The sequence below is a fragment of the Sylvia atricapilla genome, chromosome 5 (genome assembly GCF_009819655.1).
Source record: "Sylvia atricapilla isolate bSylAtr1 chromosome 5, bSylAtr1.pri, whole genome shotgun sequence".
NCBI lineage: Eukaryota > Metazoa > Chordata > Aves > Passeriformes > Sylviidae > Sylvia > Sylvia atricapilla.
In genome coordinates, this window is record NC_089144.1 from 54,200,748 (window position 1) to 54,223,668 (window position 22,921).

Here is a 22,921-nt window from a genome sequence, read left to right on the forward strand (position 1 = left end):
GCCGTTCTTGCAAAGGGAATGGTAGAGTGTTGTCCATCTTTTTCTTACAGTAGTGTACTTTAAAGCGTAAAGTGTACAGAAATAGTTATATACTAATACACTAATCCCACATATATGCATATCTTATTCTCTTCTTCCTCTTTGCAGATGAAAAGCACAGACAATACCATGAGCAGGAAGAAAACAGCAGAGATGATAGCAGCCAGGATTGACAGAGATGTTGTAAGTGAGAAGCCTCAAATGATATTGCTTCATGTCTGTGAAGTTTTGCAACTTTCCTTTGTGGGAAGACTTCACTTCACAAGGGAAATTCAGTTCTGGAGAAAGCTTTCCAAGCAGCCCTCTGCTTGTTGTGGTAGATCTAAAATGAACAGGTGGGCAGTTTCTTTTCTTAATTTTCTTTTCTAAAAAGAAAGAAAAAACCCACTGAATGTTAATGGCAAGTTTCTGCTGTGAAGAGCTGGAAGTAGAAATTGTAATATTTTAAGTAGACTGATTTCAGCAAACTATGTAAGGATAAAAAAAATTGCATCAATTTACAGGACTTGAGTATGTGTAATACCTGGAAATAAACATGATCATTTCTGAAGACAGGTGGACCATGTTATTTATAACTTAAAGCATTCTTGCATATAAACAACAATATTGGGTGTGTTCATTGGTATATGCAAGATAAGATATTGCCCCATGTGTCAGTTGTAACTTCTAATTCTCTCACTCTGTGCTCTTAGCCCTCAGCAACATCAGAGGGTTGAGAAAAAGCATGTATGGGACCTGATGGGACTTGATGTCTCTTGGTTTTTTCCCCTGGGTTCATTCATTCCTTCTCCAGTTACTCTTGAAACCAATTCTTCAAAGAGCACTTCTCCACAAACAGCTTAGTTGTAGAGAGCTGCACTAAATAGTTTAATACTTAGTACTAAAGGAGATTATGAAGGTTATACTCTTTACGAAAATGCCATCCATTCAAATAAGTTGCTAAATTTTTTGTGCCTCTCAGCAAAAATGTAACGTGGAAGTAAATTGTGTAATTGCAATCTGAGCTTAACTATCTTGTTACACATATTTTAAAAACTTCCAGCGGGCCTATGTTTTTAAAAAAGTCAAACCTAAAATACTTTACAGGCACATAAATTTAAAAAAAAACCCAAAAAACAACAAAAAACCCCAGGAATCTAAATATGGAATGTTCCAATACGGAATTTGTTTCAAGGAAGCTATTGGTGTCTGGGAGTCTGACATTTCAATTTCTGGAGTATTTCTGCTATAGATTCTGTAGAGAAACAGTAAACTTTCTTTTCCTCCCACAGCAAATTCCTGAACCAATATTTTGGATGACATAGAGTAAGTTTGTTACCAACCTGCAAAAGGCTGCTGAAGCATTTGCTGAAACTTTCAAAGAGGAAGAAGAACTAACAAAAAGTAAAAAGAAAGGACCTGGAGGTAAGAGGTCATACTGCACACAACTTCTGTTTCTCTCAGGTATCATTGAAGGAGATAGGAAATGTATTTTTGTGTGGTTTCTCTTAATCAGTGTAGCAATTTTCTCACAGTTTGAGCACAAAAGTTTCCTCTGAGATACATATGGTATATATATCAGAGAGAAACTGTAGTGGTTTTGGTTCGAGTTTCCCAGCCATGCAGCACCATTTATGTGGTGGTTTTCACGTTTCGCCGAATTTGTTTGCCAACTGGGGAGGTAGAATTTTGAGAGAAAAAGGTGGAAAAAAAAGCTCGCTTAAAGGTAACAGATAGTTTATTAACCACAGTAAGGAAGAAAAGAAATGAACTTTTAAAAACTCATCTCCTCCTGCCCCCACAGAGTGTTCACTTTCCTACAAACAACATAGAGAGACAAAACTTGTGACATTCAGTCAGTTCACCATTTAAATATAGTCCTTTAGTCAGTTTTCAGGAGAGGAGGGTCTGCTTTGTTTAACCATGGAATTTTCCCACTGACAACTTAGAACTAAGTTCTATTGTTGGCTGTAACTCTCGCACAAACAGCCACTGGGGGAAAACTGCTTGCAAGTTGGTCTGCCTCCCATTAGCATTTTCCCAAGATGCTTATGGTGTGGTGAAAAAAACCAGATTCCAATACAGTACAGTCCATGCTCAAACACTTTGCGTCAAAAATCACAAATCAGCTCCTCAAATGCATATTTTGTCCATGTTTTAAAAGGACAGTCTAACCTATAGAGTTCATTGCAATAAGCTCAAACAAGAAAGTCCAGCCAGCAGGCAACTCCTCCTTCATCCTTCCTCTAATTAAATCTCTTTCTTACTCTCTCCAATCTGACTGTTATGCTGACTCTTCTCTATGGCTCAATCAGTTTGTCTGTTCCTCACTCTAGGATGAGCCAGTGCTCATGCATAATAGTGCTCCTGCCTTGGTTTCTGGTATTACAAATCCTGCTGAAGATGGGTAAATTGTATTATGGTATTTTGTGGTTACTATATCTAGAAACCATATTTAGTGGAGCTATATACATAATAAATGGGTGGAGAAAAAATATTCGTCTTTCTTCACCAGAGGGTGGTTCTTAACTCTCCGTGCAAAGCCACCACCGTCCAGATGAAATTTGTTGAAAACTGCTTCCAAAAATTCAAGCATGGCTTCAATCTTCTGTAAGTGCTAGCAGCTAGTGGGTATGAGATGTGAGGCCACACCAGGCTGGCCACCTCTGGGCTGGCTTGGCCTCTGAGCTTTGGGATGCTGCTCCTCAGGTTCTCTAACCCAATGACTAGATGAGCATATTTGGTGTTCAGCACCACTTGTGTTTTTCCTTTCCTGGTTCTTTAAAGCCTTCCACTTGGGAAATTTGGTGTTTGGATCATAAAAGAATTCCTAGGAAGGTGTGGTGGGGCTCACAGCTCTATTGTGTGTTTGCCAGCCATCACCAGTTTTAGTTTGATTTCATTCAGCCATGCCATCAAGACTCCCTGTGCTTTGTTGCCATCATGACTTCTGGCCTCGGAACCTTCCACCCAACAAACTGCTGTCTCTTTATAGGTTCTCAATAAACAGAGATGATAATTGAAGAGCCTTCTGCTGGCATCTCCTCTTCTGCAAGGGGGAGTCTCCCTGTTGAGGGAGGCAGCACATGGGACACCTCCAAAGCATTTGCTGTCAGACACTGGCTTCTCCCTTCCAGCTGCTGGGGAGGCTATGCCAGTGGGAAAAGCCACTCTTGAATTCCCTGAGTCAAATCAGCTTCTTTCTTCCTCATGGGGAATAAATTCTGATTGCAGGGCTATAGGAAATATTTAGAAATGTTAAAATACCTTTTTAAAAAAAAAAAAAAAAAAAAGAAAAAAAAAAAAAAAAAAAAAAAAAAAAAAAAAAAAAAAAAAAAAAAAAAAAGCTGCATCAAGTGTTGTGGCTCTGATCTTAAGGGATTGCTGTTTTGAGGGAGGATGAATATCTTGGAACATGCTTATCCTTCTCAGTGAAAGATGTAATTTCCAGGTTTTTTTTTTTTTCATACTTTTTACTTATTCTGCATTTAAATTGGCTTTTATCCAAGAACAATCTGTGCATCTTTAAATCTTTCTGTTCTGTGCAGGAGAAGTCACAGCTCTTGTTTTGATGCTCAGCAGCATCTGAGACCTGGTTCTAGTGTTGCTTTTGAGGATTTGTGCTGTGACAAAATTCAACGTCTTTGGAGGAGAAACAAAAGGCTGAATTTTGTGCTTTATGTTAGCAAGGAGAGCTGTAGAAAACGAAGAATCTGGTTTAAAAAGAAAACTTGTAGCTAGAAGAATAAAATAAGGTAGAATGGAAATTGCTTTAAAATCTCATGCTGGAAGCTTCTAGAAATGACTGCCATCTGTCAAAAAGCTTTAGATAGACTGGGACTGGGTTGTTATGACTGAGGAACAATTTTAGGAAGTTATTAGAAGCAAAAAACACATCCTCCTCCTTTCTTCATTTGGAGGGACAGTTGGATATAAAAGCAGAACAGAGTAGCCAAAAGCAGTTGAGGAACAGATGGCAAGATGCAATGAAACTACTATAAGTCTTTAAAGCACATTTGGGCTTATTATTTCTGGAGCCTGCAAAGCCAATGGTTGATCACTAGGTAAAGAAATTCTCCAAAAGCCATATCAGTGAATTTTAATGGTTTGAGGTTTTTAGGATTTTTATTTTTCTATGGTGGTGTTTGGTCATAGGTTGGACTTGATGATCTCAGAGGTTTTTTGTAGAAACTATCTTATTATAACAGATAAAGTGATAAATGAAATTCAGTATTGATAGATGTGAGGTGCGGTGGACTGGTGAGGGAAAATCTCATAATAAAACAAATCAGAACAAATGTTGATGTAATAGAGATTCCTGGGAAAGACATCTATGTTCAGGTGGATCAACCAAGCAAATGGTAAAAGCCATCAGGGAAAAAAAAAAAAACACAACAGAACATTAACCAAGAGCATCATATGCCATTATGTTAACCTGCCTGATTTTTTTGCCAGTGTTGCAAATTGAAGAGGTGCAGGGTGGACAAGAATGCTTGAAGGAATTACTTCAGCTTGGAAAAAGACCAGATTCAAGAATAATGTAATAAGTCTGTAAATGTTTATGAGAATTGCTGTAAAAGTGAGTTGAGAAGGACAATTTAGTTTTATTTGGAGAGTTTGCAGAATACTGATGAAAGTAAGAGATGTCAGATTGCCAAAGGAGATGCTTCTCCACAAAGCGTGTAACTTGGTTGTGGAACCTCTTGTTTGGCACAACAGGTGCTAAAATATGCATGGAGTCTAAGGGCACTGGGATGGATGAGCACTGGCACTAAGTGGATGTTGCAGGCCAAGCACTGGACTTGCCGGAGCTGGGATGGCCATTCTTATGTGAAGGATTTATTGTCTTAATATGATAATGTTTCTTAAAATGTACCAATTTGTTTTATTCTTTCAGGCCAAGTTGAAGTTCCATATCCAAAATCCCAGTGCAGGCTGATCTGGTTCATTTTCTCTTTACCCCCACTACATATGGTAAGGTTTTGCAGTTTTTTAAGGAATTACCTTCAGAACTCTTGTATTTATATGCCCTGTAACCTTTTCAGTGATAACAAGATTGAAATGTTGTGTCCCTGGACATTAAGTAGAGAAATGTTTGTATCTCAGGATGAGTTTTCTTTAGAAAATAATTTATATATATATTTTGCATATTGTCGCTTCTATTAAATGTATTTATTTAAATAATCTTTTGCCTTCTGCTACACACTTTGCTATTATAAATTTTAATTAGCAATAAAAAATTGAGGTTCACTACATGAGGTTCACTACAGGAGGAGAGCTGAAAGCATATTATGAGCATGGAGATGGTTTAATGGAAGAATGGGTGGCTTTGATCAGTAAAGCAAAAATAACATTACCCAGAATGGGTCTAATAAAAAAAATGATTTGTGACAGACAACAGTTCTCCAGCAATAAATAGTTTAGGTGTAAGTTTGTAGGTACATCGAGACATGCTGTTAAATTCTCAGAGGGATTTTTACTTCTGGGGGGTGTTTTATGAGTAATGACTGTTCCTAGCTAGCACTGTAGATAACTAAATTCACAGTCACTTCTTTACTGATGATGTTGTTGTTCTTGGCACTGTTCTAATCCTTGGATTCAGGGGTACAGACAACAGGAGGTCCAGAGCTTGCTAGCACAGTGCTGAGCCCCCTCCTGACAAAAGACACCATAGACTTCCTGAGATACAACGGTCACCAGTGAGGAGGGGCAGCGTGGGATGTCCCTGGGGATTTCATGGACCAAAGCCAGGTGAGAAAAAAAAAATCAGTTTTAGAGAACATTTCTCTATGATCGAGTTCATTGATGTTGGTCTTAGCCAGGGTATCCAGCCCCCCATAAATTCAATATTATTTTGTTAGGATTTGGGCTCTTGAGAACTGTTCTTTCAAGGTTTTGCGGAGGAACTCTTTAGCTTGCTGGGATTTGGATCTCAAGAAGAGACTAAAATGCAGAGAGAATTTTTTTTTGTCAGTTGATATCCAGAACCTCTATGACATAATCTTCTGAGTAGCTTTTGCTGAACTGTCTCTTGCATGTTTCCACTTGTTTTTCACTGTTATTTTTCCAGTCCTTCTCTCTGGACTTCATTAAAAAACAATTTGAAGATGCAATAAAGAGTGACAAAATATTAAATAAAAGCTACAAATGTCGTTTTCAATTTCCATATAATTATTAAAAGGTTAAAAATTTGAAATGTCTTCATTTCTTTAAAAAGCATCATAATGCCATAAAAATGTTAATAATTATAAAAATAAGTTCATTGACTGAACTGTGAAACATGTGCATACTTACAAATTGCATTTCATGGATTCACTGCCATGATTTAGCTTAGCTGAAAGTTACTTCTTCATGCATTTGTTGGATTCCAGGTAATTCTGTAGTTGAAATTAAAAAAATCTTAAAGTTAACAAAGTGCATTTGATTCTAGTAATCTGTGGTAGATGTGTGGTAGATGGACACATTTGATGTTGATGAAGTATGCAATCACTTGGGCTGGTAATGCAGAATGACTTTTTGTCTTCATTCATCCTTGCTCTTAAATTTCAAATTGGAACACAAATGTCAACCAGATGGATTTTGGTTTTATTAACTATTTTATTAATTATTTGATTGAAAGCTGTAGAGGGTAAGCAAGGTGCATGGAAGGAGTGGAATGGGCCTCACAGCATTGAGCCCCATGCAGGGAAAATGGATCACTGGGCAATAATGGGCTCCTTGTCTGGGGAACTACTCCATTTGTCTAGTCCATTCTGAAAAAAGGGTAATGGGAAAGAGAAAATAGCTTGTGTTTTTGTAGTGATGAATGAAGCACTTAAAATGTAGTTGACTGCTCTGGTGCAGATTAGAATTGATGGTGAGATAGATCTTAGTATCCAGAGGTACCCTGGGTGGGATGGAGGGGATGATAAAATCAGGGATTACTGACCAAGCCTGGGCCTGACAGGCTGGGAATTGCTGACTGTTGATGTGACTGGTAGCATTTCTCTCTTGATTTTGAGCAGTGTCATCAGGAGCCTGTTAAGACTGCCATGTAGATTCTGTTTCTGCTTCCACTGTGCAAGACACAGTAATTTCTCTTGGGGACAGAGTGTCATGTGTAGTGCAAGGCAAGAGCAGGAAAGCATCAATTTAGGTGTTTGTATTACAACAGAGAATGCTAATGGAACTCTGAAAAGCAGTCCAGTATTTTATAAAGATCAATTTGGACTATAAAACAGCAAATGTGATGATAATTCTTGTGTCCTGAGCATGTAGACTTGAGGTGGGGTTTATTTTCCTGTAAAGCCATTGTTTGTTTTTGTTTTGGTGTAGTTAGGCCCCCTTAGGCGTCCATGCTTCAGACCTGCTCTCAGGTGTTCTTACAAAACCGGCTGTTCTCTGAAGTCTTTGTTGGTGCTCTCCACACAAATAGAAGTAGTTGCAATATTTTTCCCCATATCTCAACTTAGAACAAGTCCTAGATTTGTTTTGATTAATTCTTCTATTACCCACAGCTTTGCTATAAGGCAGTAGTTATTGTGTTTTAGCACTGACGTGTCCTGACAGAAGCAGCAAATTCCTTCTGCAGGGTACTGCAGGGAGGATAGTTGAGGTAAATAAATGTGTTCTACTGGTTCTCTCTGTTCTAGCATGATTCTGCCTGCGCTACAATCCCAGCCTCTCCTCTCTACTAATGAACATTCCAAAGCATTTCAATTTCTAAGAACCCTATTAGACCAGCATTTGTGTGGCCCTTGACTTCAATTTCCAATTTACTTTTCACAGAGCTGAATGGCCAAAAGACCATTTTATCCCCCGTACGTCCCTCGCTTCCGAAATGGTTGGGAGCCTCCTCTGCTGAACTTCATGGGAGCTCCAAAGGAGCAGGAACTCAACCATTTGGCCGAGTCCGTGGCAAATGTGGCAGAGCAGCAGCGGAAGCAAGAGATGAAAAGACTGTCAAGTGAGGTAAGGCACTGCAAAAGTACGTTGAAACCCTGGAAACATAGATTTTAAGATTTTAGTATATAGTAATAAATGTGGGGCAAGATGGAGGATTTAAGGTGTTTAAATCCTTCTTCTTCACCACCTTCTTGGTTTTCGGTGTTTTTATCTTAGGGTGAAAGGACCTGCATTGCAGACCTTGGGTGGTCAATTATTGGGTCAGAAGTATAAATAATATAGGTGTCATCTTGTTATTGGGTAATCAGCTGTCAAAAGACCTTGGAAAGAGTTGAGACATCCATTTTCCACCTTGTTAGTTAGAGCTCACAACTCGTGAGACTGTACCTGAGATAAGAATTAATAAACACCGAGTCCAAACATGAAACTGCGATTCCCATGTATTAAGCTCGGCTCTAACATGAAGAAAAGAAGATAAGAAACCAACAAAAGTGTTCTGGTAATTAGCTGATTAACACCAACCCCTTCCTTCCTAAGGACAATATTCTAATATTGGGGTTAGAGTTGAGAGACAGGACCACTGAGAGGCATTTTAAAGGATGATTTATTGCTTTTATCTCTCGAGTCTCATGAAGGAGTGAGGGCATCTTCACAGCATAAGGTAGAGGTCAGTGGCCTGTGGTCAGCGGTCACAGACCACAGGTTACAAGGTCTTTTAAAGGTTAATTAGCCAGTAAACTACTGCCACACATATTGTGTTTAACTTTCACACCAATGGCTGATTAAACTGTACCACGCATCCTGCCGCCATGTGGCTTTTTTTTCCAATAATACAGTGACACACAAACTACTTGCTACACCTTAAAACTTTTTACTATTTCTGTAACTACTTCTATATTCACACTTCAAAACCTTAAAACTTGCCACTACCTAGCTTAATGTGTTTCTATCTAAACTACAAGTCCACATTTTGCCTGAAGTCTCTAGGTCTGGAAGCCTTTTCCAAGGCCTCGGGTCAAACCCTGAGTGTTTCTGTGTTTGGACTACATGCACAAGATTTTGAGAATTTTCTGGGCCTGGAATTCTCACATTTTGGGACATTCCAGGAGTAACCATGCTCTGTCAGTGGAAGCTCTTTATACTTTATGTTGAAGTTACAGGAAACCAAATGCCTTCTCAGCCACCAAAAGTGTAACTAGGAAAATATAAGTGGTTTTTTGCCTACTACTCTCCTTTTACTTGTGCACTTCCCTGCCTTGGCTGGGAGGACATTCCAAGCCCCCCAAGGTTCAGTTTGTTTGAGCTCTGTTATCAGATCCCATTGATTTTGAGCATAAATACTTTGGGCAATGTTTGAACCCAAGTGCTGTCAATCACAGGCACATAATCTAAATCTAATTCCACCCTTTTTTGAATTTGATTGGACTTAAACTGCTTCTTCATAAATACGGACTTTTTTATTCCTTTCATTAATCTCTGATACTTTCACTGTATGCTTATAAATATTCAGAGGTGCTCTTAGGGCAGTACCATGTCAGGTAGATTAGGACTACTTAAAAAAAATCCTCTGCTGATTAGGAAAATGATTGTATAAAACATTTTCCCAAACTTTTCTTTGAAGGAATGTCACAAATTTGACAAAAGTTAGGTTCTTCTCTTAAAAAATGGAAATATGCATCAGTATCTAAAGCCTTTAGAGAAACTAGAGTGCATTTTTTGACCAACTTTATAGTCAGCCCTGTGCTCCTCAACCAAGATTCTGTCCCTTCTTTTTCAACAGAATTTATCAGAAAATGATCCTTGATTTTTGTGAAAATTTTATGAATATTATGTGGATTTTGTTGCTTTTTAATTAACAAAAAAGGATATTGTCTTTTTAAACATACAAATATTTTCCTTTTGGAAGGTTTGGACTTTTGTTGGGAGGACACAATTTAATCTAAATTTTTATTTTTCTCTACTGGTTTTAGTTTAAATCTAGTGTTAGTTAATCCAATGTACCCTTTTAGCAGCTGTGAGATGGAAGTTCTCCTAAGAATTTCCTAGGTTCAGTTTAGAGTGTTTTCTATCTTGGGGAATTATTATTGGCTGTTATGAGATGTTGTTTTCTTGCAGATCAATTCTGTAATTTGAGATAGCAAAGCCTCCCCAGCAAATACTTCCCAGTCACATTAAAACTATTTTCATGAAAATCTCTGTTAGTCAAAAATAAAAGGTCTACTCAGCTATACAGGAAAAAAAAAAAAAAAAAAATTGATAAAAACCTGCCAAGCAAAGTAGGGATAACATGATACATATTTGATTACTTAAAACACTGTATGTCTTTATGCCTAACAAGATACACAAGAATAAATGGGAGAAAAAGTAAGTTATTGCCAGTGATTAATATCGCAAACAAAAGCATTTAGTGACATTAATGGGCACAGTAATGTCAAATGTACTTTTTGACATTGCTGTCACCACCCCCTTCCCTACTGAACTCCAAAAAACATCAAACATTGTCTCATTTTTCACTACTGATCTACATTTCCATGGGTTTTTGTTTATATTATGTTCCTTCTAAATAAAATAATAATAATAATAATAATGATGATAATGATAACAAGAATGACAACAGACAACAGTACTGAAAGTTTTCAGATAGTATTAAGAAAAGATCGTTCATTTTCTCTTCTGATGATTCTAAGAATTTCACGTTATTTATTTTAAACAAATCTGAAAGGGGGAATATATTGAGGTATTTCAGTTGCTTGTGTTTCAGGGAGTTGGTTTCACTCTAGTCTTATTCCTGCATTGGTAGCTGTTTATGCCAACTTAACCTCTTTGTCTTAACCTTCAAAAGACACAGATACAAACACACACACACACACGCACACAAAAAAAAAAAAAAAAAAAAAAAATTAAATTCTCCCAATTAATTGTAGCTGTTTGTGTGCCTGGTTCCTGGGATGTCAGGCATTGGTTTCATGACTGTCACTGATTCCCACAAGGTTCTGGGCAAATGATTTAACCTTGGTACCTTTGCTCCCTGTGCCCATGCCTCCTAGCACATCCCTGGGGGAAAAGGCACTGAGCTGCTTAATAGCTGTGAAATGCTGCAGGTGCTCAGCTGGAAAAAACTGCCTGAGTGCAAAATGCTGTTTTGTCTGCAGCGAAAGCACCGCCCTGGAGTGGGTGATACCAGGATAATTATTCTTTCCTAAGTCTGCTGTAATAGCTTGTTCAACGAGGAGAAATCAGCTGAGATTGAGAAGCGTTCATCTCTTGGGGCTAATTGGCCTGGAGTGTCCTTGTGGAAATCATCTCCCCAGAACCAAGGCTGCCTGTGGAGAGCTGTGCTGGGAGAGGAGTGAAGATGCACGGCCCTGTCCTCCCTGCTGGGCAGGGCTCTGGCATCAGGAAAAGTGTATTGGAGGTTCTCACTTAAAAAACTCTTCTTGCCTTTCCTGAATTCCTGAATCTTGAGATCCAGCCACACATGCAGTCCTAGCAGAGGGGTTTCAAGGTGGAGGCAGTTCAGCAATGAGGACTCAAACGGTGGTGAAACAACCACGCCAGAGAGTGTCCAGTGAGGCTAAAGCAATGCAAATAATTTGTGTGTGAAGCAAAATGAATTCCTGCTTCCTGGCTGTCTTTTGATGTAAGGCATAAGCCAGGCGACACTGGAGTTTTTTTTCCAAAGACGTCTTAATCACAGTGTTCTAAACAATTCTAGTTGTGTGGGGAGTTCTGTGGGGTTTTAATTGCTTTTCCTAAACCCTCAGTCCTCATAGTGAATATCTGGTGCCACCTCAGACACTGGACGTAGAGATTAGGTGAATAACTTTTCTGTAGCCACATTAACAGAGATAAGAAAAAAAAAAAAAAAAAAAAAAAAAAAAAAAAAAAAGACAAAAGCAAAACAACACAGAAGAAAACTAAAAAAACCAACAATCCAGGCTTAAAGATTTGGCAAGTTCTGGTGGATCTCAGCCAGTCTAACTTGTGCAGCTGGATGGTAAAAGGAAAGGATATGAAATAAGCTGTTTCAATATCATAATACCCACAAATGAACTGTTTAGCTTGGTCTTGTTTTTGGAAATGTTGATTAAGATCTTTCTTGCCTAGAAGAGGAGTATCAATGCTGAATTCAAGATAGGGTTTTTTGTTTAAAAAAAAAAAAATTCCTAAAGCCTTGAATGTTCTAACATAAGGTATGTATTTTCCCTAATTAAAATCCATAAGTGCCAACTATCACACTGTTTTTGCATTTCTTCATGGACTACAGCTGTATTCAGTGAGAGTGTGTGCTGAATGAGCTTTTTCATATTATGGTCTTGCAATAGAGTGATAATTTCACTTCATTTCTTGCACAGACTTACTGTTGGCTGTCTAGAGGTTTGTGGCTCAAAGTACATGCAGAACAGAAGCTCGGAGCAGTTTTACTGTGCAGTTTATTTTAAAGCAGCTCAGCTACTGTTTATAAGTTGTGTTGCTGTAGTGATGTCTGAGAGATGACATGGCCCCTTGCCCCAGAGAACTGTTTTTCTGAAGAAATCCAATATTAATGCAGTGGGGCGACTCAGGATAGAAATTCCTTTATTCTCATCTGTTTGATCTTGAAATGCAGAAGTTATTAACTTTTCATGGCAAAACCGTGGGCACCTGAGGATGGGGGAATGCTGACAGGGCCCCTGGGGACTGGGTGAAGAGCAGGGGGGATGACACTAATCCACGTGTGGCTTTGTTCCCTTTTGTCTTGCAGCCTCCCGGAGTTCCCGACTACCCCCGGCGGATGGGTATGCATTCAGTAACACGGCCTACAAGAGAGGGCCTCTGCTGGACCAGGGGGCAGCTGTGGCTGCCTTTAAGCAAACTGTTAGCCGACATGTAGATAGGTAACCCTGACCCTGGTGCTGTGGAAAACTGTCCCCACTTCTTGCTCTTGGGTGGTGGGGTATGAGACTGCCTCTGGTTGTGTTGATGCCTTAAGTTGATGCCCCGTTTGGGGGCCACCAGAAACTGATGCCTTGGGAAGGCTGACTGGAACAGAGACTGGACAGAGCTGGAGGATAAAGCAGCTATTATTGAAAAGCCTTAGGTACACCTTGGGACAGGAAAGAGCCTAACCAGGGTTACACCCAAGGTGGACCCGAAATGGTCACAAAATGGATCACCGGTCATGAGGTCTCACACTTTTATAAGTTTGGGTCCATTTGCATTTTTGGTTTACATTGTCCAATTACCAGCTTCAGATTCTGAAGTCCCTATTTCTGTGTCGCTCTTCAGTCCATCATTGTCTGTGCTTTTGGGCCTGAAAACCTGTAACAGTTGTCCTTGGTCTTCAGCAGGAAAAAGATTTGTTTTGTCTACCTACTCTGGGGAAGAGAACTCACTAGGACTTAATATGAGGCTCAGAACTGCACCCCTGTGCAGTTTCAGAATGGGAAAAATGTGAAAGCTAAAACTTAAGGCGTCAATATCACTGTCTCTACTGGGGAAGTGTTTTGTTTAGCAGTGTGGTATTCCTGCTTTTCCTTATCTAAAGTGTAGCATTAAGACTCTTGTTGTACGATGAAATGCTCTGTTTGTCTATGATTTTAAATTGCTGCTTTTGTCAAAAGTGATATGGTGGATTTCCAACCCAAGTGCAAGCACAGGATCCACCCACTTCAGTTCAAATTTTAGTTCTGATTTGTTTCATGTTTAAATACACTCTTTGCTCTTTTCAGAATTACAAAAAAATGACAAGTTTGCTCTGAGATTCACCTGTCCTCATTTGATTGATTGTTTGATTTTCTTAGCTGTTCACTTAGTGCTCCATCGTCTCCTGCTTTTGTTTTCTGGGGCTAGTGGATAAATACCTACTTTCAGGACAGTGACACCTTGTCCTTTCCATCCTCCTTCAAATGTTACAGAAAATGCTCTGAAATGTTTGCATAGCAAACAGTGTCTTTTTGCACATCCTCTTTCACCTTCTTAATTTTATCCTAAAACTGAATAACTTGACAAGATGATATGCAGTGATCCTTGGCCTTGTCTCTGGGGAGAATTTATACCAGCACAAACTGTGGAAGGAGATCAGAAAGAAGCATTGCAATTGCTCTCCTCTACCAAACCATATCCCCATATATACTATATAAAAAGTATTTTGTCTTACAAGCCAATGGGAAGAAGTTTAAGCTAAGTTTTGGGGACCAACTTGCTGGTTAAAGCATCCTCAATATAACTCTTTGATGAAAACCCTTTCAGAATCCCTTGTTTTGAGCCATGTGCTAAAAGATCCTGCTGTTAATCTGCGTGCAAGCCATTCCACGTGGTGTGCAGGTTGAAGACACAATTATTTTCCTGATTTATTCTTCATAGCACAGCAGCAGATTAGTCATCTCTTAATTGTTTTCTCAATCTTGATTGCCTGTTGCATTCTTGTCTCGAAATCTGGATGATCTGCACTCTAAATTCCTTTCCCTTACCTGCAATGTGGTAAGACCTGTTTTGTCCTTTCGGAGTAAGAATATTCCATGCAAAGTTTTAGAGAAAGAGCCTTAGTGCATTGAACTGTTGATGATATCAGGGTGTCTGTCTGAAACTGAAAGAATTATCCAAGCCTCCTTTGTGGTGGGTAAAGAGAAATGGGTGTTTCTAAGGAGCAGTTCATGAAAGGTGAATTTAGTCTTTGGAAAGCTGTGGAATGAGACCTGCTGTAGTGGTGCCTGTCTCTCACCACTGATGTAAGATATGCTTCCCTTGGGTGATGCAAAGAAAGTGTCAGAATCTCAGACTGTCAGTGGATATTAGGTATTTCAGGAACTCTGATGCCACTCTGATGCACTGAATAATTTTCAGCAAGTTTTGTGCCGTTTCAAAGTAGCAGTTTTATGCTGTGTAGTTTGGCTTTTGCTGTCATTTGAAGAAAAAGCTCTCTGAAAGTTTGTGTAATCCTCTAGGCTCTCGAGCAGTGGACAGTGAAGAGCTCAGGCATGAAATTATGGTATATCTGACAGGCAGTAAGAAACACAGTGGAGGATGGATGGAAGGAAGTGAACAGTATATTTGTGCCCAGAGTAAACTGGCACTTTAGGGTGGGCTTGAAAAATTATGGTCTCTTCAGAAGCATGCATCCATTGTCTGGCCCATGCTCTGGGCATGTTGCTGAGTTGAGTAAAACTAAAATGTAGACATTTAAAGAAATTCCTCCTGAGGTATATTTTTTGAAGGAATCAGGATAGTTAGGTGGGAACAAAATAGGGAAGACACAGTTATTGAAATGATTTTGGAAAGGCTGCCTAAACGTAAAAGGTACTGTCAGAGCTATAGCAGTTATATCTCTGAGAGAGTAAGAAAGAAAATCAAAATTAGATGAATTTTCAGAGGGTAGCAGGAAAAATTGGTATTACTCACATTGTTCAGCCTCATAACAGCTACTCGGCAGGCTGGGGATCTTCCCCTGCTTTTCACTCTCTCCCTAAATACTGTGAGTGTTCTGTATTCCTTTCCAAATAATCTTCAATCTAAATAGTATTTCCTTGTTCTGCTCTTCAAGACAAGTGAGACAGTTCTCCACAGCCATGCAATAGCCAGGGAGCTGCTGGATTGCTCAGGTCCAGCTGGATGCCAGAGTTACACAGCAGCAGCAGCAACCACCTGTGTTCATATCCCCAGGCTGTGACCTTGTACCCAGCATTTCAAGCCATGGATTGCTTCATGTCTTAATGTTTTAATTAGCTGTTTGGATCTATTTATTTATTTATTTATTTATTTATTTATTCATGTCGGGATTTTTTTGTTTGTTTGTTTGCTTGCTTTTTTTTTTACTGTCCAGTAGGGGTTTATGTTGTTGGGTGTAGTTTGCAGCAAGTGTATGAAGTTACTGGGGGGTTTTGTGCACCTGTTTGGAGTGGGCTGGGGACTTCTCAATGGAAGAAGTGTTATGTCAAAGAAAGTAGTTGCTCTGTAACCAAAGGCATTCTGGACAGGTCTTTCATATGGAAACAGAAAGATACAGAGATTATTGTGATGTGCCTTGTTCTACAATGAATCCTGTGTGTAACTGGCAAGAAGTTATTTCTCAGTCTTAATTGATAAAGTAACTTTAAGTTGTTAAAGTTGATGGCACCTTACGGTCAATTAAGGACACTGATCTACAATAGGTGAACATTTTTAGAGTTTAACACCATTAGTATTGATGGCAAAAAAATTATTTATCTGTTATGTATTGGAAACAAGCTGTGATGAACACTAGAAATACAATTTCATACAAAGCCGAAGCTACCAATTATATCCTAAATATAGCCATTTATTTATATGGCAAATGACTGTTTAACCTTCTGTAGGAAAACGCATTAAATATAGAGTACATGTTTATTTTGAAACAATAGCACCTGTTAATCTACTTTTTATCATACATCTTGCAAGCAGCGAGCTGATAAGGTTAGCAGTGTTTGAGGTCTGTGTTTTTTCAGCCACTTCTTCATTTGTTTTATCTGTACTTCTTTTTTTTGGCACTTAAATAAGTGTGTTACGAATAGGTAGTTCTAAGCAGCATGATTTTATGGTTGAGAGTTTTTGTTTTAAAAATGTTTTGCAGGTTATTCAGAAAGGGCATTTTGATTTTTTAGTTGCTTGACTGCCTCACTGAACAACAGTCTGATCTTTGCTCTGCAGAAACTATGAAGCACACAATAAAGCACAGGGCAAGAAATATGCCAAATGCAAGTACGAATTCGTGGCCAGAAACAACAGTGAGCTCTCTGTCCTGAAAGAAGAGATTGTGGAGGTAATTTTGTTTGCAAAGACAACACACAAATTTCTGCTGCTGCTCAAAGCTGAGGGTACCTTTCCTGTGGACAGTGTGTGGCTTTCCTTAATGTTTGCTTCACCGTGTTTGACTTAGTATGGCAAGTTCAGTTAATTTGTTTTGCACCAATTTTGCTGACTTAGAAGGGTGCTGTTAGAGATCTGTGCTCAAAATACATTTGTGTGTTCCTTCCACCTTTTCTAGTGTTGCTTTTAAACATTAAGTAGTGTTTAAATAACTATCCCTGTCCACACAGGGTATAATGAAGGACTGTTCTTCCCAAGAGGATGTGGCACCATAAAAGTGAGATACATTTGAAATGGAGAGAGCAACAAAAAGAGAAAATGCTGAGTGTGAAAATGTGGGGCAGGCAGTCAGACTTCTGACTGCTCCTGGCCATCCTGCTCCCATTCCCTGATTACTAAGAAGTGTTGTGCCTCCAAATTGGTGCTCTCCCAGAGCTGCCTTTACTTGGGTTATTAGCAGCTATTTATTCCTTTTGTCAACAGCATGTGGGTTGCTGAGATGGCAGCATCTCTGTGCAAGTATTTGATTTTTGTTCCTCTGTTTGATCCAGCCCATTCCTGAGTTTTACAGAACTTCATTACCCACTTACATATTCTTTCTTGAGAGCCCCATTTTGAAAAATGCAGTAGAACCATGCAGAATAATGATGGTGAGAATCAGAGAAGGTGCAGGGGATTTTCAGAGACACATCTGTGCAAGATCTGCTGGCAGGCCAAAGTTGTGGATTTTGTATTGAAATTATTCACAGCCTAAGTACTGGCAGGAGGAAAGTCAGAAAATCTAGGTAATTAATTTACCAATTTATTTCAGATTCTGGATGACAGAAAGCAGTGGTGGAAGGTTCAGAACAAAAGTGGCAGCACAGGCTTTGTGCCAAACAACATTTTGGACCCTCTGAGGAACACAGAAGGCGCTCAGGGCTGGCCGGAGCCTGCCTACACCCGCACCATCCAGGTACTGTCCATCCTGGGGGGAAAATCCTCCTCTGCAAGTGTCAGTGTGTGCATGTGGACGAGAAACAGTCACAGCAAGGCTGAAATAGCCGCGTGTTCCACTGATGCCTCACTAAAAACGTACATTTCTTCTAGAGGCTGAAGGTGATGTCTGTATTTCACAGAGAATGCAGTTGACAGAGATGCAGCAAAATGTTTTACCTCAGAGGTGTTTTTTTTTGTTTGTTTGTTTTTTTTTTGTTTTTGTTTTTTTTTTTTTTTTTGTTTTTGTTTTCCTGCTTATTTGCTTAGAGGTGGTAACTTCAGTCCTAGTAGATGTGTATGCATTCATTTTAATTGCAAATATCCTTTGTGAATTGATAGCTGTTGATGCCAAAGAAGGAGTTTGAATTATTTAAGGTAGGGTCATCTTTTGTTTTTCCTAGAAGAGTGAACTCTAGCTTTTCCTTTTATTTTCTGTCTTTGTGTGTCTCTACCCCAATCATGAATTTATTTCATTATTGTAATTTTGGAGTCATAAAAAGCAGATATATTTGCTTTTGAATTCACAAAGCAGGTATTTTTCAATTATTATGTCTGTGCATCAATAGCACTCTATTATCCTGGCATAATTTTAATTTTCTTTCTTTCATGTAGTGGTGTGGAACTAATATTTTTGTTGCTATTATTTCTTTTATATGTTGAACAGAATTACAGAATAAATTACTTAAAAAAATTCCTTCATCAGCACAATTATCCACCCAAGTAAGGATATACAGGATAAAGTTGTAATATGTATTTTTAGACAAAATTTAGGGGTTTAGAGGCTGCTGAAAGAAGGTATATTTTCTAAGACCTCTTTCTTTCCCTTTCCCTTTCCCCCCCCTAATTATCTTGAAAGTTTAGGCAAACAAGTTTGGATTAAGCAGAATGTCCTGGCCTGCCTCTAAATCAAACTTTTAAACCAAACTTCTGTTGAAACTTGAAGTTTAATAATTCAATCTAATTTAATATTCATTCATTGTGTCTGCACCTTCCAGCTGATGACTGAAACACAAGAAATGCCACAATGTTTTGCCAAATAATGTAGCTGACCTGCCTTGATCTTGGTGGGCTGGAATCAGAGCATTTCTGAGCTTTTCTCTCCCAAATTGTTTGCCTGTAACATCTTGGCTCATTCTGCACTGATTGTGGATTTGCCTGTCCGTGAAGTGAAGCATGCATCTGGAGTGCTTTTCAAATCCTGATTTAAAGATCTGGCTTGGTTTTTTTCTTCCTGTGCATGTTATTTTGTGTGTTTGGAATTTGCCACCGAGTCCTGAGCAGGATGAGTAGTTTTGAGTTGAGATTCTCTCACTATTCTTCTGTAGTGCACTGCAGGGTTTGAACTTCTCAGTTTGAAATAATGACAAGACATGGCACATAATAAAGTGATCATTTCCACAAAGCATTCTCCATGGACTTAGGAAAATTAGGGTCAGGGAACACCATTTAAGAGAAATTTGTTAGTTTGCCCTCTGGCAGATTATTCTACAGCTTGATCATATTCAAATGTCAGCTGGAAATACTGTGAAATTATTTATGATCATAACAAATTGCACAGGATAAATGAATTCTTTACCAAGACATGACAGTAATGCTGTTTTAACTTCATGGTGATTATTAGAATTTTAGCACTCCTGAGCATTCTCATCTGTCTGTTTTCCTGCGATGGTTCATTTGGGCAATGTTTGCATAACTCCATTTATTTACACAGCAGCACTATGGGACACTGCTGATATTGCAGAGAGAGCTGAGGCCTTGAAGGGATGAATGCCTTGCCCAAAGCCAGACAGGAGAACTTATGGGTAGAGCAGGAAATTGAAGTGGTTCCTATCAGTGCCTTTGCCAGACCCTGAACAACAGCAGGCTCAGTGCCTGGTGCTGTACAGCTTTTGCTGCTCTCCCAAGTCATCTTCAGCTTTCAAAAACCTGCTTTCAAAGTGACCTGGCTGCTGTGGCCACCTGTAGATAAGTGTTACGTGCAAGGGAAGTGTCTTCCTTTACAGACTAATAACCTTCAATGCACTGCTCACCAAAGGGTGTTTGTAGATTACTAGGAAGAATTAAGGATTCCATTAAACGAGGATTTTTTTCACTTCATTATGCTACAGACACCCCTTCTTTGAGAGGTGGATACCTCATTATCACAAATATTCTCAGGGCTGCAAAGTTGTTTTTTGTTTTGCACTCACTCTGTCCCCCTGCCCAGTGACCTCTAAGGCCACTCATTACTTTAAATCCTGATTTTTCACTCAAGTGCTTTCAGGTCCCAAACAGCCACTTAAAAACACTGATGTGATATTGCCAGCAATACCCCAGTTATTTAATTATCTTTGTGAGTCAGAGGTTGTAATATTGTTTGTCTTCTGGTCAGTTGAATTAGTTCCAGGAAAGAATATTTTTACTTGTTTGGTACTTTTTACTTTAGGAAAGCATTTTGCTTTCTTCTATTTTTTGCTATTGTTAATTATTGTTAATGAAAGTTTTCTGAGGTGTTGGTCATTTAATCTGTTTCTTTATTGTGAGCCACCGCTGGGATTTCACCATCCTATTATATGTGAACATAAAGAGTTTCCCAAGCACTCTGATTTCTCAATTTGTAAAAATATTACTGGAGAACCTATAAAATAATCCATCATAGTATTCCGTATTTTCTGTGCACTTTATTAACTTTGTTTTAACTTTGTTTTAACACTCTTGAAAATGAAATTTGAAGAACATAATTAGGATAAAATTGTGTATCTTGGTGGGCATGCTAATTAATCTCCTGACACCCTTTTGGAGGTGAGACAGTTATATTATCAGTGATGTGTACAAAATCCTTAGGCAGAGAGTAAATGTTTAATAAGGTGCAGTTTGTCTTTTTTTTTTTTTTTTTTTTTTAGAAATGAGGACTAATCCTAGCTAATAACATTTTGAATAAGTAAATTCTGTCTAAATTTCTTGTAAATTCAGTAAAACCACAAATGTGGCATACCCTACAAAGACATGCTTAGCTGGTTTTTAATGGGATTTTTGTAGGCAGCTGTTTGCATAATAGCTGAGCCCACCAAAGTAAACTCTGGCAAAAGACCCTGCTTGAAATTTTCTCTTCTAGTGTTGGGTACCTCATTGGCCCTTTTGGTGGAAGATGATGGGTCAGTTCACTCTTGTCCCTTCAGTGGAGTCCCAGGAAAAGATCCAAACCTCAGTGCTGTTGACAAAACTGAGGCTGAATGCCCTGCAGCCCTCTTGGTGGGCTCGTGTCACTGTGCAAACAGTAACGTGGCACTGACACGTTCAGAAAGAGAGGAAACTGAAAGCTCTGTGTCTGTGTTAACCTATGATGAGAAATGAGAACATTTCCCAGCCCTAACACTGCTTTTGGCTGTTTCCAATGCTTCTTGGTCTGGTTTTCCCATAGTTTTAATATGTATATTCACTTTTTTAATGCCAAAATATATTTGAAAATATATAATTCCCACTCTTTTACACTGATCAAGAATTAGGGTTGGTACCATTAGCATTTTTACTCAAACTTATTATTTTGCTTCCATTAAAAATAAATTGAATTATACCCAATATTGGTTTTTTTCATCAGATGCAGCCTGTGCTGTTTTGAAAACAGCTTTGGGACTTAGTTTTTTTTCCTGTAAAAACAAAGATTTTTCTAGCAAGAAATAAGAAAACAAAATTTAGTCCCAGTAAGCTTTTATGATATATCCAGATTTTTAATGCATATGTGTGTATCATCACCATTCCAAACAATTTAAAGCACTTGTTCCAATTCACTGAATTAAGGAGTGCTAGTTAATTGTTAAAAGAAATAAAAGTGCAGGGAAGAAGGAAAACTAAACCCCAGAAATGTTCACAGTTCTTTTTGCTGTGAGGAAATCAGTGAGTCAGCAAATTGTCCAGGGAGAGGGACTTTTCCAAGGGCATGGAGTCTCCGAACAGGAGGTAATGGCTTTAATCTTTAAAGAGGACAGGTTTGGGTTCGATATAAGAAAGAAATTCTTTACTGTGAGGGTGGTGAGATACTGGAACAGGTTCCCAGGGGAGCTTTGGATGTCCCATCCCTGGAAGAGTTCAAGACCAGATTGGATGGGTGTTTGAGCAATCTGGGGTAGTGGAAGGTGGCCCTGCCCATGGCAAGGGAGTGGAATTAGATGGAACCATCAGGTGCCTCCCAACCCAAACCCTTCTGTGAGTACATGTCTGAGAGCAGCAACCTTTATCCCACTTGCTGAGTGAGCCAACGTTTCTTCAGCTAGAAAAATGAAGCACTTTTTAATACCTGCTGTGACTTAACTCTTACTTTTCTACAGTTACAAATGTTTTACATTCAGCTGATGATCTTCAATCCATTGACAGTCATTTCCTTGGGTTTTGTTTTCTATTAAACGTGTTTCTAAGTTTCTGTCTGGGTAGGTGCTCTAAAAAGAGCTGATTGCTTATATGGCATCACATGTGTCTGTTTTGCAGCCAGAACTCTGTTCCCTATTCAAAATAAGGATATTAGAATAAATCACTGTTAGTTTTCTAGTGAATAAGAAGAGGTAATTACTAAGACTGATGTTCCTTTGGTTTAAATTGCTAATGTGTATGACATTTCAGGAGTGATGTGTGAGAATTACTTTTTACCTTTCTAACAATACTATTTGATGTGATTTACTCCATTTTCCTCACAGCAATTACTGGGAGAGCTTTCAGAGGTAACTGAATTACTCTTCTGATATTGAATCTCAACAATTCCTCTTTTGGACTATGTAGTCACCAAATTCCATAGTGCATGCTTGGTTCTTTTTATAGCAATGAATAGAAGTGATGGGATGAATGTGTGGATGTCCTCAAAAGATCTGGAGTTAAAAAAGAAGTGTTAAAAAAAGAAATTTAAAATAGGATTCAAATATATGATTGGGTTTTGGGCACTGTTCAGCAAAATGCAAGCAGTATTTTAATGTGGTTGCATTTGTAAATTTAGAGTTTGAGTGACGTTTCCAGATTAATTTTTGTTTTCACTGCAGCAAGTTGTTTTGATGAGGCTCATGATTGCAGTACAACATAGTTTTGCAGCTCCTTCAGTAACATCCATTGAAAGTTACATGTAGTTTTTGGCTTTCTCTTTATCTGCATTGTGATTGTGGCAATGGGCAGTGGATGCCTTGGTTTGTAACGAATCCTCTCTATCATAAAAAAGTTCAACTTTTTCTTTGTGTTTTTTTAAGAAGGTAAAAACACACACGAAGAAGGTACATTGTGA

At 38.7% G+C, this 22,921-nt stretch overlaps 1 protein-coding gene across 1 annotated transcript in view; it reads left to right on the forward strand.

Moving 5' to 3' along the window:
* Nucleotides 1-22,921, forward strand: part of EPS8 (EGFR pathway substrate 8, signaling adaptor) — a 130,020-nt gene that overhangs the window by 96,094 nt on the left and 11,005 nt on the right. The window contains 15 exon segments of the mRNA XM_066319538.1: nt 148-182; nt 184-282; nt 1,350-1,443; nt 2,536-2,576; nt 2,579-2,632; nt 4,916-4,951; nt 4,953-4,992; nt 5,621-5,706; nt 5,708-5,769; nt 7,786-7,808; nt 7,811-7,968; nt 12,647-12,662; nt 12,665-12,779; nt 16,546-16,657; nt 17,516-17,659. Coding sequence (XP_066175635.1) covers nt 148-182; nt 184-282; nt 1,350-1,443; nt 2,536-2,576; nt 2,579-2,632; nt 4,916-4,951; nt 4,953-4,992; nt 5,621-5,706; nt 5,708-5,769; nt 7,786-7,808; nt 7,811-7,968; nt 12,647-12,662; nt 12,665-12,779; nt 16,546-16,657; nt 17,516-17,659 — 1,115 coding nt within the window.